The 14,788-nt window shown below is 41.0% G+C and overlaps 1 protein-coding gene across 10 annotated transcripts in view; it reads left to right on the forward strand.

Annotated features, from left to right (window-relative positions):
- TRPM3 (transient receptor potential cation channel subfamily M member 3) overlaps positions 1-14,788 on the forward strand; it is an 811,684-nt gene that overhangs the window by 627,102 nt on the left and 169,794 nt on the right. For all 10 annotated transcript variants that reach the window (XM_040449362.1, XM_040449364.1, XM_040449371.1 and 7 more), the window contains one exon: positions 10,081-10,204. In XM_040449362.1, the coding sequence (XP_040305296.1) occupies positions 10,081-10,204 (124 nt within the window). The remainder of the gene's footprint in view (positions 1-10,080; positions 10,205-14,788) is intronic.

Raw genomic sequence — 14,788 nt, forward strand, 5'->3', positions numbered from 1 at the left:
GTGGTTACTAATGTTTTCTTCAGCTCGAGAGATTTCCATCTAAGGCTGAAGGATGTCACAGCCCTATCATTTTTCTCTGTAAGATCTGCTGAAAGGAAGTAATTGATCTCAGTAGTCTGTATCCCAATATGATTTAGACATAATTGGAATGTCAAGTGAGAAAGAAGGAAACAAATATCAAGCATGCTGACTTCCAGTGTCTATTTTAGTTTCCATTAATTTCATCTTACCTTGTCTCTTTTCTAGAATTTTCTATAAGAAAGCATGTCAAAACTTGATTCTGTTTTGTAACTTTCTCAGAAGGGACGGGAAGAAAGTTGGAAACATCTTGTATAGACGAAGCATACCAGGAGCTTTATTTAAAAAGGCGTGCTGTTTTTGTAAACCGTTTCTAAGTTAACCTTTATTGAGTGCCTACTATATGCCCTCAATGTAACCGTTAGAGAATGAGCAAGACATGGCGCTGGCAGAGATTCTATAATGGAGGTTAAAACACAGCCATGAATACAGATAACTAGAAGGTCACATGTGCTGTGATAAACGTATAAGAGGCCAGAGGACAAAGTACTTGAGTGTGGCATTTCCCCCAAGAATCTCTTCAAGGGTGCCTGACTGGCTTAGCTGGTAGAGCATGCGACTTTTGATCTCAAGGTCATGAGTTCCAGCCCCACGTTGAGTGTTAATTACTCACATAATGGCATAATAGTCTCTATTGCTCCTGTTCCCCTTTTCTTAAATTTTTTTTTTCAACGTTTATTTATTTTTTTGGACAGAGAGAGATAGAGCATGAATGGGGGAGGGGCAGAGAGAGAGGGAGACACAGAATCGGAAACAGGCTCCAGGCTCTGAGCCATCAGCCCAGAGCCTGACGCGGGGCTCGAACTCACGGACCGTGAGATCGTGACCTGGCTGAAGTCGGACGCTTAACCGACTGCGCCACCCAGGTGCCCCCTGTTCCCCTTTTCCATCAAAAACTGGATCCAAACTGAGGATCAGCCTGGAAGACAAGAAAAGCTAATATTTGACCCTCTTTTGTGTAACTCAACACAGAAAAAAAAAAAAAATCAGTTTCAAGAGTATTGAAAGAAAGCCAATAAAAGAGATAGTGTGTTTGTATGTGTACATACATACTATTATGTTGAATTTATATATACCCAAATATATATTTAAATACATTTGCATGTTATTTATATATAATATATATTTATATATTGAATTTATATATTTCAGTTTAATGAAATCAAGTTAATTGACAAATTAATCCAATAAAATCAATTAAATTATATATAATTTATAAATATACTAATGCCTATAATTATTGAATTGCAATTTTTATATTGCAATTTTCCCCTCTGTGGAATATATTAAAGATATTGATATATAGATACCCGTGCCATCGTATCTAAGTTTCTCAAGGCTGGAGTAGCTTCGTTTATTTAGGAAAGTTCAAAAGAAAATACTCCGTCTTCCAGTTTGCTGTTTGGTCCCTCCATGTTGTGTCAGCATGGAAAGAATAAAGCATTGACTAAAAAACAATTACGTAGAGTTCATGGAGGAAAGTACTAGTGAGGGGAAAAGTTCTATTGATCTCTATCAGTCAATCAGTTCTCTAAATTGATTAAATTTGCTTTAGAATTGCTCAGCTCCAGGCTGGGAAAGTGTGGCCTTGAACATCAACAGCAAACATTAGAAAGAACACAGAGCTGCATAAGCCATCATGGTAAAGAAATCCTTTTCGGAGAACCACTGCCCATGACTTTTAGACAGCCCATCAATATCAAGTGAAGATTGCACAGGATGGATCAACCATGTTTCTCTGAGATTTGCTCAGCTCACTTCTTGGCCACTTGTTACACAGAATACATTCAAAATAGGCAAGTGGTTATCACACTTTACCATGCCTGAGAATCACCCAGAAAGTGTTAGGAGACACAGGTTCCCCTAAGTATCCTGATTCGGTGTACCTGGGCTGAGGTACAGGAAACTCTATGTGAAAACAAACTTGAGGTGATTCCAACCAGAATGGTCCATAGACCACGCTTTCGGAAACTCCTTTTAAATGTATACACATTAGCCTTCTGATGTTTTCAGAAAGAGCCTCCTCACTTGCTGTGCTTGGCGTGCATTCTCCTCACACCAGTCATGGCACTGTTGCTGCAAGCACTTTGCACCCTCTGCCAAATTTTGTCCCTGGAACCCAGTTGGCTTCAGAAGTTGATTTAGCATGAATCACCTCATTTATTTCTTTATCACAGCTGTTCTTGGTTTCAAACATCTGTTAGACTTGAAAATTCCTCCCTTGAAGAGAAAGCTATACCATAAAAATACTCATTTTGACAGGACTGGTAAATTTTTCTGTTCACATTTTTATTTACATGGATTTCTTAAGGGCGTTCAGTTCATTTTATTTCTTTCAAAAATGATTGTCCAACTAGTTCAAAATATATGACCCATTTCCAAAGAGGAAAAAAAAACAGGATGAGAAACTTGAAAATATTTAAAACTGAATGATGGGTCTCTGCTGTTGGAGATACCATTGACAGTCATCAAGGACATTACGTTCAGCATTAGAAGGTCTTAGCTCATTTTCCTTTGACTTTACAATTGCGATAGTCAACCATTTAAGAGTCCCAGTTTCCCACTTGCCTGTAGCATTGATTTTCGCTTTTTTAAAGTCTGTAAGTCTTTCTCATATGAAATCTCAGATAGAAGCGCAATATATAAAACACAGGATACATGTTCACTCTGTTGAAGCTGGGGTGGAAGGCCTAGACCAGTGGTTCTCAAGTTTTTATCTTGCATCAGAATCAAAGGGCTTATGAAAAATCAAATAGCTGGGCCCCATCTTAGATTTTCTAATTCAGTAAGTCTGATTGGCCAGGTGATTTGCATTTCTAAGAAATACCCAGGAGATGCTGATGCTGTGGGTCCAGGGACCATAATTTGAGAACCACTGGTCTATAGGCCTCCTTTCTGTGCCTGGCTCTCACCCACTAATGCAGCTCTGAGGCATCTTTGGGGCACCTCCTCAGAATTCTTGGGGCTTCTTTGTGGAAACCAGTTGACCATTAATCCACAGGACAAGTCCAAATTCCTTGGCTTGGACTGAAGACCCTTTGCATTCTGGCCCCAGCTCTCTCTACAGTCACGTCAATGAACCTTCCATTCACCAGACAACAGAACTGAATTGTACTTCCCATTGCTGCCATACACCTCTCTGCCTTAGTGTGAGATGTACACGTACATTTCTTTACCCACTTCTACGACACATCCTCTTTCTCTTATGAAAAGAAGCAGTGAGGACTTTAAAATCCACAAAGACATTTAAAATGTATTTGAGGGAGACTTAGATAATAAAATGTCCTGGTATTTAATTCCTCTACCTTAGAGAAGATGAATTCTGAATCATCCTGGCTGATATTAGAACCTGCAGCTGCTAGAAATAGAGTGGATTAACATCTCACCCTGTGGTATCATTAATAATAGATAATGTTTGCAGCGTCCTTAATGGATTTCCATTAGATTCCCCATGCAATTCTCCTTGTTGATTATGGACTACAGGATTCATAAAAACTAGATACAACAGTGACCACCTGCTATAAAAGTTTCTTCCACCAGAGACACACTAAAGATGCATTAAAGTAGTATTCCAAGGTTAACTCAAGTCTGCACTACTGTTGTCTAGGAGAGGCTCCACTCAGCTTCAATACACTTTTTCTTTAATTGTCCTAATTGCTGGACAGCTGTCCTCTAGTTGATATACATATTTATGGTATTTTCTGGAGTTATTCCATGCAAATCAAGTATCCATAAGCAGTGATCCCTAAAGTAAGCGGTAAAAAATCAGTTTCTTTAAATTCATGAAAGCCACAGTTCATTCAGCGTCTTGGAGACAGACCTAAAATTTACAGTTCTTTAACCCTATGATATCCCTGGTATTCACCATTTGATAGTATATTTGAGATTTTCTTATCTCTAGTGCAGGGATGACAAATGGTTTTCATCTTGAGTGTCAACAACAATCAACTGGTACCGGCGTCCTAGAATAATGTGTTGAGAATTATTCTGAGGCCACACTGGTGCTCAGGGGAGAGATTATTGTGATAGATTAACAATGATGCAAAGAAGGAAAGGTACACTCAACATGCCATGGGTGTCTACTTTTGTTCTAGAGTGAAGACAACATCTTATAGATAGCCCCATATATCACCATCAGGCAATCATCAAATAGCACATTGGATTATGAAGCCAAGCAAAAAATAAGAAATTTATCTGCCTAAAAGATACCTGGGAAATAGTCCATCTTTAATCAACCCTGTGAAGTGCATCAGTCTAAACTGTCTGACAATATGAGGCTTTCCCTACAGGCATAACACATAGGATATCAAAAACGAGAGGCTCTTTGTTGTGGGATACTGTTTGAAGCTGGATTGAGGGACAAGTTAATTCAGCAGTTGTCTATGGATAATTAATAAGAAACACTAATTTATTATTATTTTTTATTTTGAGAGAGAGAGAGAGAGAGAGAGAGAGAGAGAGCATGCACAAGCAGGGGAGGAGCTAAGAGAGAGGGAGAGAGAGAGAATCCCAAGCCTGCTTGGGCTCTGTGCTGTCAGAGCCTGATTCAGGACTTGAACTCACCAAACTTGAGATTGTGATCTGAGCCAAAATCAAGAGTCAGATGCTTAACTGACTGAGCCACTCAGAGGCCCCAAGAAAGACTAATTTTAAAACAGTGAGGAATTAATCCATCACTAATCCATCTAAAAAAAAAAAAAAAAAAAAAACAAGAAAGAAAATTATACTTGTTCCAGCATCTCACAGAGTAGGATATGGGGGTAGAAGGAATCTTTGACAAACTGCCTTGAGCGAGAATTGAGATTTACCCCACCCTTTTCCCCATACCTCTGACCCCCTTCCCAGAAGCATACTTGCAAAAGTGAAGTTACTATTTTTTAAAGCTTCTGCATGCAAGAACCTGGTCTAAACACTGTCTTTCATTAAACTCTATGGTGTAGGTAGGATAATTATCCCCATTATATAAATGAGGAAATTGAGGATGGAAGGATTACAGAGTTTCCTCAACATCTCACTGGTAGGGAGTGGTCTGCCCAGGCAAATGGGGGCCGTACTAATTTACTATTCACAAGTCTATGAGATAAGCACTCATAATTTTCATTTTACATGTATGAAAAACATGACACAGAAAGACTGAATAGCTTGCACAAGATCATATGGGTAGCAAGTGACAGCTTCACTCCAGACACCCTGACCCTGGCGACTATGGTGCTTATTTGTTTACAATGTTGTCCTTCCTCTCTGGGAAGAGTCGTGCTATTGCTTGTGACCCCAGAGTCCTGGCATTTGGGAGGAAGGGGTGATGTCTACTAACAAAGAAGAAAAAGAAAAAGGAGGAAGAGGAAGAGAAGGGGGGAGGGGGATAGGAGAGAAGGAGAAGAAAAGAAAAATGCCAGTCTCTGTAAACTTAGGCAAAAAATGTAAACTTTTTGTGTCCTAAGGTTACATTTAATGATTTGCTTTGGCTTTAGCAAATGACAAAATTTCATTTTTCTTTAGAGCATTAGAGATTGTCTGGAAAGTGATGCCTTTTAAGTACCAAATTGTGGTATTATTAATGATCTTTTTTTTTATTTATATAGGTAAAATTTTCTCATATTGTGTCTGAATAAATTAACCGAGGGTGTCTTTGGAGGGCAGGAAAAGGGCTTCACTCCTCCAAAGCCATTAACCTAAGTCTAGCTCTTTGTGTCCCACTGAATTCTAAATGCATTTTCTAATTTTTCAATCTAGGAATGAGACTCTGATATTGCAGGTAATTAAAGTCATTCTGAGAAAAGTGTGAACACGTGGGTTGTATTGCTAGCATCTGAACAGAATGCTAATAGCAAAGTATGGGAAGTTCCTTTGGTTACTTCCAGCCCTGGATGAACGTTGACCTATTTCAGATACTTCTGTGACTCATCCAAAAAGCTCCAGATCACAAGTTCAGCATTTAAATGGAGACACAAATGCCATAGTATGGAGATTTTCCTCACTTCAATGACTACCCTTCTAAATCAAGAAACATTCTAATTTGAGGTATACCAAAAATAGCATTGGGACATATGGAAACACAAATTAACAGCTTCTATAAATAGGCACCACTTTGTCAAAGACCCAATTCTAAAACTAAAATTTTATATAATACTATGACCATGTTTTGATGTCAAGAAATTTTCAACCACTATTCAGGTTCCCTAAAAAGAAATCTAAAAATGGGCTTATTTCTATTTTTTGCTATTTTTTGCTATTTTTTTAAATATCACAATCAAGATTTTTAAATCATTCCAGTGTTGTGCAGAAGAAAAAAACATGGGAAGAGCTAGGAAAGCAATAATTTCAAGAAAGCAGGCTTCCCAGTATCCTGCAGAATATGGCCACAAAGTAAGAAAGGGTCCTCAGAGAAGACAGAGGCAGCCTTTGTGCCAAATACAAAACATCTCATTCAGCAAAGCAAATACTTGTGAAAAATTAGAAGCAAATAGAATCTTCTATTGTCCTCTGTTTTCTCCCTATCTTCTCCAAACTCTTCTGGTTTCCCTCAGATGCTCTATCAGAAAAAAAGAAAAGCAAATTTCCTACAACAAATATATTTAAATGTCTACTTCCAGTGCAGATGATTAGGAAACCAGAAAACATATTTATAGGTTGCAAACTGTAAAAGCAGCACCATGAAAGAAGGCTGAAATCAGCAGACTTGACTCAAGCTATATGACTTGGTACAAATCATTTAGCCTCTCTGGACCACAGCCTCCTCTTCTGCAAAATGGAATTACCACCTGCTTCTCTCTCAGATTCTTATGAAAATCAAATGATATTATCTCTGTAGCCCATCATGTGTCATAAACCACGATATGCTCTGAACACATCAAATGTTATACAGGATCTTGTTTTGAAAAGTTATTAAACTCTTTCTGCAAAAAGCTTAGGATCTGATACATATTATTTCTTTGTCAAAAGGGGGAGGTTTGCAAATGTTTGTGAGCTTTTAAAGTCAAAGAAGCATCAAAAATGTGATTTTCCTCTTGATGGAAAAAGAACTAAAGCCAAAATAACAGTTATTTAATGTTTAATGAGTAAAACAATGTTTTGGAATGACAAAATCATCTTTGTCCCACCTAAAACCACTCACTCTGTTCGATCAGTGACAGGCATCCCACACTTTGGAAAACCAACCTGGAGAATCTTTATAGTTCTAGTAGTAGAATTCTGGGCTCTTGTTGCTATAGGATTTAACCAAAGCCACAACTTGATTCAATTGCAAAATTGAGCTAAAAAAAAAGATAAGATGCTTAGCATCCTTCAGCTCTCCTCACCACTAAAACCCACAATTAGCTAAGTTGCACAGCATTTCTCAGTGTTTACAAAATGATATATTAGATACAGATGACAGATCCCTCAAACAGTTAATGACCTCAGGGAACTGGGAATTCACTACAGGTGGTTAGCAGTGGAAAACAAATTTTGAGTTGTTATCAAAATTAAACACCTGCAAATGAATGATTAGATCTATCAAGTGGCTAATCAGGAGAGTCTCTTCCTCTGTTGTTAATCGTGTACAACATTTACGTACACTTGATACTGCAGAACCCTCTAGACCCATCCGCATGGGTTGCCTGTCAAGCAGATACATACCCAGTTATGACTGCTCCTGTCTTGACTCTTCAAGAAAATTGGCAACACAAATTGTGTCACTCTCCAATGGCTTCTCATTGCCTGTGGATACAATCCAAAATCTCTAGCACTATCCCAAAAGTTCCCCATGATCTCATTCTCACCCCTTTTGCAGCACCATTTTGTTTCACTCTTTCTTTTGCTCTCCAAGTTATAGCCATACTCACCTTTTATTTTCTCAAAACTGGGCTTGTTAATGCTGTTTCCTGTCCAGGCTGTTCATACTGCCAAGAATGCTCTTACCCAGCTCCACCACATCCCTGATTATCCTAATGTTAATTTATTCTTCACGTCTCAGCTTAAACAGTACTGCCTCAGAGGGGTCTTCCTTGTACCCCCTAGGTTCGATTACATTCAGCTGTCACAACTTCTTTACTTCTTTACCACTGCCAATCACACTTGAATTGCTGATTCATGTCTTTCTATTCTACCTGTGTGTAAGCTCATTGAAGGCTAGAAGTGTATATATCTCGTCTATCCCTATAGCCCTGGCATATACCACAATGTCTGGCACTAAATAGACATCACTAGGCAATTGTTGAATGAATGAGTGAACCAATTAATGAATGGTTTCAGATTGGTGTACACCTAAGGCCACAGAGTCCTCCAGAATGATCTAGTAATCTTGAGAGGACCTGGTATTATTTTTCGTCTTCTTGTGGACAATTCTCTTTTTTAAAAAAATGTTCATGGGGGGCAGAAGGGGTAACCCAATCTTCCATTGAGCTAAGTGACATTCCAGGATCCTTGGTATAATCCTGTCATGAGGCATGCACCCTCCTCAATGTAGGGCACCATAATGTCCAACCTAGTGGGCTTAGGTGATCCTCACACAATCCTGGGGCACAAAAGGCCACTGATATGAAATATCCTCAAGCCTCCCATCTTGGTTTCTATTAAGCAACAAAATTTGTTATGCTTTCACGTAAGAGAAAATTTTACAATTTGCTTCCCGAGTAGCCACAGTGATGAAGAGAGTCCAAGGTATAGTACACTTGGTGTAATAAGAGACAGCATGGTGTGATGGAAAAAGTAATGGACAAGGAATCAGAAGAACTAGATTCTGGTTCTGGCTTTGCCACTTATTTGCTGAGTGACCTTAAGCATCTGGCTCTTTCTGACTTAAATATCCTTCCCTTTTAAATTGTATTGACCTGGGACACCTGGGTGGCTCAGTCAGTTGAGTGTCCAACTCCTGATTTCAGCTCAGGTCATGATCTCACAGTCATGGGATCAAGCCCCACATGGAGCCCCATGTTGAGCTCCACTCCATGCTGGGTGTGGAGCCTGCTTGAAGTTCTCTCTCCCTCCCTCTCTGCCCCTCCCCCCTCTGCTTGCACATGTGAGTTCTCTCTCTCTGTAAAGAAAAGAATTGTACAGACCTTTAGCCTACAGGGTTTCCATAAGCACCAAATGAGATCATTATATTTACTATCGTATATAGGATTTTCTGGTACTTCAATTATGGGGAAAATTATAAAGCTGTAGAATTCTAGGCAAAGTATGATAATTTTGTCATTGTTCCTTGAAAGCAGTATTATCTTTCTGATTTTGGACAGATTCTATTAACAGTAGAGTGATTTATTTTATTCCCTGCCGTCTGATGGCTGGTAAAGATAGCCCAGTTCTCACCAGGCTAGTATGAGCGGAGATAAAGTTACAACAGGTTCATCTTCAAGAGGTAACAAAGCAGTGATTGGGTATGATGTACCTCCCTTGCTCTCACTCATTCTTCGATAGCCTGAAAAGTATCTCTTAATAAAGTGTCCATATAAAACCTCCTGTAGATCACGCTCTTTTGGAAATAACAGAGCCAATGCTCGACATAAATGACGACCTGAATCATAGGCCAGATAAGCTACCTACTTGAAATGATTTTAGAGAAATCATGAGTCCTACTTCTCCTCATTGGTGCTCAAATTACTTAGATGTAAGCTTTTTCCCTCACAATTAGAGATGAAGTTTAAATCTTCATATAAGTCACACAGTAAATTTTTACTAAGATGCTAATGAGTAAGGCTTTTTTTGATAACGGCACTTGAGGAAGAGGGTATTAGACACATGCCCTATAAAAGAAAGAAAAAGACAGACAAAAATAGAACCAAATTAATCTTCTTGCTTTACTATTTTAGGTTCTGAGACATTCAAATAGATTTATTTTTAAGTGCACTGCTTTTTTTTTAATTATCACAGTCGAAATAACTATTGCAAGAAAAATAGAGGAACAAATAACTCATCTCTAAAGTCAGTCCTCACAATGCTTTCTTGTGTTCTAGAATATTTCTCAGAAACATGTACTGAACAGGAGCCAGGTTGACCTGTTGTTGACATTGTTTTTAATTACAGACTTATCAATGAATCTCTGAGGGACCAGCTGCTAGTGACCATCCAGAAGACTTTCACCTACACTCGAACCCAAGCTCAGCATCTGTTCATCATCCTCATGGAGTGCATGAAGAAGAAGGAATTGGTATGTAAACAGTGTTCCCCCATGAGTGGCAGAGCCCTCTCCATATTCCCTTCGTCTGTTTAACCATTTTCTTGAATCACACACCAACTGTTTTTTATTTCCAGCCAAGCTCACAATGTTCCTCAGGCTCCATTGGCTCCTGTAGCCTCCTTCCCTCAGTAGCTAAGACACTATTTTTTCTGCCCAGATTTAATGAAGTGTGTGCAGCAGGGTTTCAACATCCTACTGAAGCTCATCCGAATGCTTCTGATTGCCTCAACCAAATGAGTTGAAGAGAGAAAATAGGTTTCCTTCTGGAAAATGCTTCTCTTTGGGGTTTCACTTTGCGTGTGAGTAGGGAACCACTGATGTGCTTATTGTCAAATATCTTAGTGACACAGGATCCAGGTTAATAGGCTAACTTATACAGGTAGAAAAGGGAGGGATGTGCCCATGGAATGTTGGAAACTTCCGTAGCTTCTGAAGTGTCCTCCAATAGCTACTGAAACCTTTCTTACATCTGGTAAAAGTGTCTTGCAAATGTGGCATAATCACAGAGACCTTCTGTTAGAGTGAACAGAAATAACATGAGCTAACATTTAACGAGCACTTGCTATGTGCCAGGCAGCATGCTAAATCTTTACATGTTTCAATGCCTGTGATCTTTACGACTGTCCCAATAAGAGAAGTATGATTATTATCCTTACCTTACAAATGAGGAAATGCAAACTCACCTGATTAATAAATGAGGAACCAGGACTCAACACCAGTGGTATTTCATCTCTGTGGGAAATGCTTGTATCAGAAGCTGTCTCATTGAAGCCAAGGTAGTGGATCGCCCACTCTGAGAAGATTCCCTGCAAGCCTCAGCAATCAGAGACTATCCTGAGAGGTCGTTTAAACCCACCTGCTTACAGGGGAGGTCAAGGAGTATCTTAAACCTGAACAGAAGCCTCACTCACATTTTGAACCACCTCATGGCCATGTGGGCATCCTGGGCTGATTATCTCTGGGGACACCATGGCGGCACTTCTTCTCCAGAGGGACATCAGGGCCAGACCCTGAAGGGTTCAACCATCTGGAGGCAGATAGGGTGGGGAGGCGCTGGAGTGAGCCACTTTCAGCCAGCTCCCCAACTAGACCACAAGCTCCTTGAGGCATGAGCTGGAGCCATCTTGCTCACGATGGTATCCCTATGCCTAGGACAGTGGCTGGCACACACACAGGCTCACAGAGACTGCCAGGAGGGAGGGAGGTGAGGGAAGGAGGCAGTTTCTGAGTATGAGAAACCAAACATTTAGAAGAACAGTACTTGATTCAAGTAAGCAAGACCCATTGCTGGAAAGCATCCACATGACCTTTGTGAGAACTTTCAGTGCCTTACAGGTTTGGGGTGAAAGTTTCCACCTCTAATCCTTGAGTATGCATAGACCCAGGTAGTCTGGCCATCTTGTATAGAGAAGCCAATACACAGATGGGGTTCATAGCCATGATGACTGATCCCCTAGGAGAGCCTCTGTCAACTGACTACTGGCAATCTGCCATCTTGGACGTGGCTGCTCAAGGAGGTTCAATTCAAACACTTCCTCTAGCCTCAAGGAGGTGCATGTACCACTGAGCTCCTGCCTGAGTCATGGAAGATGGTTTTCCTGCTGACTGTGGCTATCAGTTTTCCAATGCCAGCTGTGAAATCTTACCAGAACTAGCTATTTCAGCAGTCTTATAAATTTCCTAGAGATGCAGTTAGGATTAAAATTCAAGGAACCACTTGGAAGTCATAAAACCAAATGAGGGTGAATGTGCTTCTCTGGATATTTCATAGGACTGTTCACCAGGATTCTGCCCAATAATCGCTATGTCGCTTCATCATGACTCCTGCTGAAAAGGTCGACCGTATTTTAGTGACAGATATTTCCTGCAAAATGTGTGAGGTGTCCCTCACTGTAGGCGAAGGCAATGCAATCTTAACGAGAAATAAATTGCCCTTATCTGCACATCTGGGCAGAAATCAGGATTTTAAAAATCATAAATGTAATTAAAAGAATTTTCATTTTGGAGAGGCTGTTTATGTGCATAGACAGTACTAGATGCTTTATAAAGGATGTGGACCTGAGGTAGGCATTTCTTTTCCTCCTTTGGAGGGGAGCAGGGGAGGGAAGTGAGGTGGGAGAGGAGAGGAGGGGTGCACACAGCCGGGAAGAGCCACACTGGGGCTGTCCTGATGCAGAGCCCGAGAGGCTTCTGCTCTGCACTCTGCCTTGCTTCACACACACAGCACAGACGTTCACATGGAGCTCCTGTTCACTCTTGAATCCTTCAAGTTTCCTTTATTCCCTTAGCAAATGAAGTGGGATATAATATTCTGAAGTCAATCTAACCCTGGCCAAGTTCAGCGAAGGGATTTGGCCCCAGAGCTGATCTGACATCTTTCTCATCCCAGCATCCTAAAAGCTTCTGTAATAAACAAGTGTTCTAGGCATGCGTAGTCAGCTTGTGCAGCTTGGGTCTCTGGGCAGTGTGGCCTCATGGAAAACATTTCTTGATGGGCCTCTTGTGTTGGTACTTTCTATTCATTTCATATTGTTCTTGGAGAGATTTACTTCTCTTCTTGGGCCCAAACAACATCTCAAAAAACTGTCACCTTTTGAGAAGCTCTATCCCCCTACAGCCCTACCTTTGAGCCAAGCTCCCTCGCATTTGCTTCCCACACTCAGCATTCAGCGGTATAAGTCCCATGGTATGTGTGGCCCTAACCAAGTCGCAGTGGAGGAGGGCACCCATTCCGGGACCCGTTCACCACCTTCTGTTTTCACACCGACAGCTCCTTCCATCTGCTGTCCTCCTCTCTCAGCTGCTGGACCTCACGGGGGGCCAAGGCTGTCCATTTCAGCCCCCCCCCCCCCCCCCCCCCGCCCCCCAGTCACACGTGGGAGACACATCTGCATTCAAAACTGACACTGCTCCAAAACCTGAGACTTTAACATCCGCTCCCCACTCCAAACACAACCACCCTCCCTCCTGCACTCACCACTGTTATTTCATTCCTATGGAACTTGAACACCGAGCTTCTCTGTAATTTGCTAATCTGAGGCCAAACTCCTGAGATGATCTACATGAAAGCATAGTGTAGGGACGTGAGGTTTTCTCTGCACGGTGCCTAGTTGAGAGTCTAGACTATTTCTACCCTTCCCTTCCCTTCCCTGGGTCCTCTCACTTAGCCACCCCTCTGCCCTCTGCCTATGGGCCTGGTCCTTCTCAGTACCATTCCCAAAGCAAATCATTCAGTTCTTACCAACCTTCTTTTATTTATCTTCAGTTGAAAGCCTCTTCTGTCCCTTAAAATCGCTGTAAACCTTTATCATTGTCATCTCCTGACTGCCTCATGAGAACCTTTGCATTGCATTTCACAGTCTTTATGGTATGGCTGCATGAGCATCCTGCTTCCTTTCCAGCAGCAGTTTTCACGTACAGTAGTGATTCTGGAGTCTAGAAGCCAACATTGCAACCGGGCTATTAAGTATGCTTATCCAGTCCATCAATTCTGGATGTGCAGGAAGGAAAATAAACTGATGTGTCTGTAAACCTCATCAGCCAAGAAGCTTCCAGGGATGCCACAGAGAAGAGGTGGCTTGGGGAGAACTTGAAGGTACCTGGGATCTGCTTGTATTTGAAAGATGATGGACACGTAACTTGAGAAGTTAAACTTAAGGAATAGGTCACCGTTTCCTCCTAACAGCTGAAGCTGCGGCATCTTGATATCATCACATTCTCACTTGGGGAGGTACAGAGAAAGCCAAGGACCTAAGAGCTTGTGCTAATGGAACCAATGGAAGCAATGATACTGGGTCATTGGGTTTGCTTGTCCCTCTTCTTACTCCCCGCTCTATCAACAGATGTTTATCAAAAATCAATTCTTGGTTCTTTCCCCTTTCATTCACTGTTCTGGCTTCAGTTATCATTTTGAGAAAATTCCCAAATGCACAAATATCCGGTCCTTGTCTTCCTCCAGTCTCCTGCATTTTCAGACTCCATGCTCTCACCCGTGCCCTCATTCTTTCTTGCCTGGACTATGGCTATTCCCTGGGGAAGGCTGGTCTTCCCTAATCCAGTACCCTCCATGAATCCATTCTATGCACTGAGGTGTTGGCAAACTTTCAGGGTTTTTGTGCTGCATAAAGTCTCCATCACGTATTTTCTTTGTTTATTTGCTTATTTATTTTTAAACAACATTTTCAAATCTAAAAAGCCATTCTCCACGTACTGGCCACCGGAAAACAGGTTATGGGTCATATTTGACCCGTAAGCTGTGGTTTGCTGGCCCCTACAGCATAGTGATGCCAGATACTTCTTGTTGAAGCACAGAATCAATAACACCACTCCTCTGAATGCAAAGTGTAATGTTCTGCTGAAATTTCTAGTCTTAAATTCTATTTCTTTTTTATGGACCCTTCATGCTAACTAAACCAGTCTGCTTGCAATTATTATTTTATTGCCTGCTTCCCTGCATTTGTTCAACTTAGACCTCTCTCATTAGCCATAACCAATTGCCAAATACATACTTGCACACGAATGCACAGGTGCACAGCACACACACATACACACACA

Source organism: Herpailurus yagouaroundi, unplaced genomic scaffold (genome assembly GCF_014898765.1).
Source record: "Herpailurus yagouaroundi ecotype Mexico unplaced genomic scaffold, PumYag 199, whole genome shotgun sequence".
Taxonomy (NCBI): domain Eukaryota; kingdom Metazoa; phylum Chordata; class Mammalia; order Carnivora; family Felidae; genus Herpailurus; species Herpailurus yagouaroundi.